Raw genomic sequence first — 4,327 nt, 5'->3', positions numbered from 1 at the left:
GGTGTTTGATTGAGAACCACTGGCGGAGGGATAACAAGAAAACCCAATTAATCATCAATTTCATGTTAATTTCATTTGGAACTAAAAAAAAAACGCAAGGAAGATACCTATTCGCTTCACTGGTCGCTGAATCGATCGGAGAGCAGGCGGCGACGAGGGTGGTAATCGGCGACGGGGATGCCTTGATGGTTGACGCTGGTCGCCTGAATCGATCGTTGTACAAGTCAAATGCGCGCCTGATGCCTTCGATCGGAGAGCAGGCGGCTACGAGGGTGCTAATCGGCGACCGGGGGGGGGGGGGGGGGGGGCTAATCGGCGACGGGGATGCCTTCGATGGTCGATGGTCGATGGATTGAAGATGGATGGTTCTGTGGACGGTGGGAAGGTTTGACGATGGATGCGGATGCAATAGAAGACGTGTTTTTTTTTTTAAGGTTTAAAACACTCGCAGACGTTAGAAGATGTTGGCCAAGTCTGTGTGGTGAAGACCTTGCGCAGACGTTTTTATGTCTGCGCACTTCAGAAAAACAAACACACTGCAAACCTTTAAGTCTGCGCGTGGTCTGCGCCGCACAGACAAAAGAGCCCACGCAGATCTGCGGAGAAAAAACAAACACCACCTCACTATGTTTGCTGCGATCGTTTTTTTTTTTTTTTTTTAAAAAACAAACAAAACCCAAACATGGGTAAAAACCCGCCCCGAACCCGAAAAGTACCGGGAACGGTTCGTGAGGTTTTTGACACCCTTACGGCATTTGCCGTCTCTACTCTCGATTGCTCCAATAAACGGAGTTCGAGGTTTGAGCTTTGAAGCAGATGAAAGCAAGCTGACAATGGTTCAGGAAGATAGCAGTGGTGATGCTGAAGCCATCCTTCCTCCATGGCTCTACCTACTTTCTGCATTTCTCTCCATGGAACCATCGGATTCCATAATATCCATTTCCAGGTAAGCCGTTAACCCTGCCGGCTAACTGAACATCACCTTTTTCCGATTCACTCTGCTTGAAGAACCTAATACCACACTGTTCGTTTCTTTATTCTAACATCGTTCAGTTCGATATGATTTTTGTGAAACAAATGAAACCCTAGGGACTGTGGTGGTGGTGCAATTACGGAGAGCGTTCAGAACTTCGTTTGGGAACATTGTATTAGCAGAGTAGTGAGTACCTTTTCGTAATACTGTTTTTCATTAACAATTTTCTGATTTTCAGTATTTGATTCAACATAGGGTTTAGGGTTTTATAAGCACCACCACAGAAGAAGCTTGATTTTGTTTTAATGTCCCCATTACAGGACAGAAAAGCTCATGCACCTTACATAAGATCTTTCCTTAAAAAATTTATTCTTGAAATCGAGTCTGAAGGTGCTGTTGTTGTTGATGAACTTTATGAAGAATTAGCATTTTACATGGCTTCATTAAAGGTACACACATGCTATCATATCTTTTCATCTTACTTCTGTTGCAGAAGAAGAACAATAAACATAAAGGTTTTAAGGTTCATTGATATACGTCATCATGTTCTATCTAAAAGGGTGATAATTTCAAGGGAGACTCAAGGATTGTTAGGAAAATCTCATTTCTTTATCCTCCTGGTAAGTGTAATCCAACAATGAGAGATACATACATCATTTCATAATCTTCATTTTCATTTTTAATTCTCTGTTTCTTATGAAGATCACATTGAAGCTCAGATTTGCCAAAATCCAAAGAAAGTAATAGTACCACTTAATTGTTCACTTAACATGCTTGAAGGAGATACTGGGTAGGTATCATTGCTACTAGTAGTGTTATAGCTTTTTGTTACAATGTGCATTTGTAACAATTAAAATATTTATTTCAGGTGTTCCTTATGGCCCTCGAGCCTGTTCTTATCAGAGTTTATTCTTTCTTGTCCAGAATTATTCTCAATGAAGTCATGTTTTGAGGTATGATATATGTTTGGACACAATTAGAAAGTTACATTTTTGGTCCCCAAGTATAGCTAATTTTTTCAAATTTGGTCCCAAAAATGTAATTGACTCTTAAACATTTTATGATGTTTTTGTTTCTGTCCATCTATGAGAGCAGCTTGGATCAGGTGTTGGTTTGGTTGGCATATGTCTGGCACAGGTGAAGCCCTCCAAGGCAAGTCTCTACTCCCTTTTTCAAAGTTTACAATTTAGCCCCTGAACTTTGTTTTATTTATGTTTATGTCCCATTTTTAAAGAAGTTTCAAAAATTACAAAGCAACCCCTGAAACATATCATATTTGCTAATGCAGGTGGTTCTAAGTGATGGTGACCTGTCAACTTTAGCCAATTTGAAAGTCAACTTAGAGCTAAATCAGATGAATGCTCATGTCAAATGCTTACATCTACCATGGGAATCTGCACTCGAGAATGACCTTCAAAATCTTAATCCAGATATAGTGTAAGCACTTCAAATATGTACTTTTAGCCCTGTTTGTTTCACTGTGTACTAACTCAAAAAGTATGTGCAAAAGACGAAAACGCCCTTGTTATCCTCATGAGCATATTTATGCATGTGTAGGTTGGGGGCAGATGTGATATATGATCCGCAATGCATTCCGCATTTAATTCGTGTGATTTTTGCTCTGTTGACCTCAAAAAAGTCAAACTCCACTAATGGAGATAAAGACAATGAGTTTTTTGTTGCATCAAGAGGACAACCTGTTGCTTATATTGCATCTGTGGTGCGGAATGTTGACACTTTTAATTATTTTCTTAAGGTGGCAAAAGAGGCAAATCTTAGAGTTGTGGATATTACTGAAAATGTGAAGATGTATGATTTTCTTCCTTACATGCGATCTTACCAAAGATCATTAGTAAGATTACTTGAGATTTGTTACTCATTTCATTAGATCGATTTATTGAAAAGGATGTTAATGTCTTGAATCGTTTTTGATATTTATGTTAATTGTTAAGGTGATTTGGACGTATTTGGATAAGGTTAGTTTGTTGATAGGCGGTTAGGCGTAGGAGAAACAAGTTATTTTATGTTGATTTTTATTTTTGGCAAGGGTTAATAGGATAAAAGCATTATATTTTGTCATTTTTTCGCTTTTACCACCCTATTTTAATTTGTGTTAAACTAGTAACTCGTTTTTTTTTTTTTATCAGAGTTTATTGAGACCATTGTCACCTTATTGTAACCTTCAAATGTTGCTCAAATATGTAATTTTTTAAAGGGACATTTCCAATAAATACCAAAATTTTGGCTCAGTTTATGTATTTATCCCAAATTATTTTTTTACAAAAAATTCCTAAAAGCCGGTGAAATGTTGCATTTTGACCATTTTTGATCGGTTAGAAGTTAAAATCGGTAATTAATTAATTTGAGCTTATTTTGTAAACAATTTAAAATATTGAGAGTTTTTTTGCCAAAAAACTTTATTATTACTGTTATTATTATATTACAAATGTAAATAATTATATCATTTTTAAATTCTTTAATATATATGTAGAGATAAAGAACATGGTTTGACATGCGGAATTTAAGTTTGCACAATTGAATATGGTGATTTGGGTGCTAAAAGATATATTCGATCATAGTAAATGAGTACAAAAAGGGATCTAGTCTCTTAGTTTCATAAATATCTCACTCACTAATCATTATGACTACATCTTTCAAGCACACATCTACAAGTGAACAAACCCACCTTATATAGAGGTGTTTACATGTCTCTCTCTCTCACTCTAAAATACTCATTAGTGAAAAGGATAATATGCATCAAATGCAAGTGGGTCTATACAAGTCAAACCATTACAAAGTCATACATGAAGAACTTTGCACCCAAACATTCCCCCCCTCAAAATTAGGAATGGACGAGCCACTTCAAATCTTCCAAAATCAAGCACTACACGGTTCGAGCCTTAAAGGTGACACATGTTGAAACGAACTTCAATCTTCAACTCTTCCATGACTCTTCAATTTGGACTCTAGGATGTGAGACCATACAATCCGAGCAGCAACGAATGATTAATTCCAAATAATTACCCATAAGTTGCGCATAAAAACACACCCAAAAAATCTTCAATAAAACCAAACCCATTTCGAATACATCACTTCCGATCTTCCAATTTCATCATCTCGTGGCTTCAAAACTTCAAGATCACTTTGGTTTTCAAATCCGCGTAATATGAAAAATTTAAGTTCGAATTTCCATATAAAACTTCTCCCCCTTTTTATAATCGAAATTTGATTATAAAACTCCAAGGAAAAAGAACGTGCTCTATTTGGAAATTTTCATGTCAAAACTCCCCCTTAACATGTGACATAAACTTTGTGCTTCAACCCGGAAAACCCAAAAAATAATCAATTTTTGGC

General features: G+C 36.8%; 1 protein-coding gene across 1 annotated transcript; it reads left to right on the top strand.

Annotated features, from left to right (window-relative positions):
- Positions 1-730: 730 nt before the first annotated feature.
- Positions 731-3,052, top strand: LOC145031599 (S-adenosyl-L-methionine-dependent methyltransferases superfamily protein). The gene is made up of 9 exons (XM_078980193.1): positions 731-946; positions 1,090-1,159; positions 1,294-1,422; positions 1,533-1,593; positions 1,676-1,763; positions 1,842-1,926; positions 2,069-2,125; positions 2,262-2,410; positions 2,531-3,052. The coding sequence occupies exons 1-9, from the start codon at positions 834-836 to the stop codon at positions 2,859-2,861; spliced, it is 1,083 nt and encodes a 360-aa protein (XP_078836319.1). The 5' UTR covers positions 731-833; the 3' UTR covers positions 2,862-3,052.
- Positions 3,053-4,327: the final 1,275 nt, after the last annotated feature.

The sequence above is a fragment of the Lactuca saligna genome, chromosome 2 (genome assembly GCF_052625555.1).
Source record: "Lactuca saligna cultivar CGN05327 chromosome 2, ASM5262555v1, whole genome shotgun sequence".
Taxonomy (NCBI): Eukaryota; Viridiplantae; Streptophyta; class Magnoliopsida; order Asterales; family Asteraceae; genus Lactuca; species Lactuca saligna.
The sequence above is the reverse complement of the archived record's forward strand: the minus strand, read 5'-3'. Positions and strand labels throughout refer to the sequence as shown.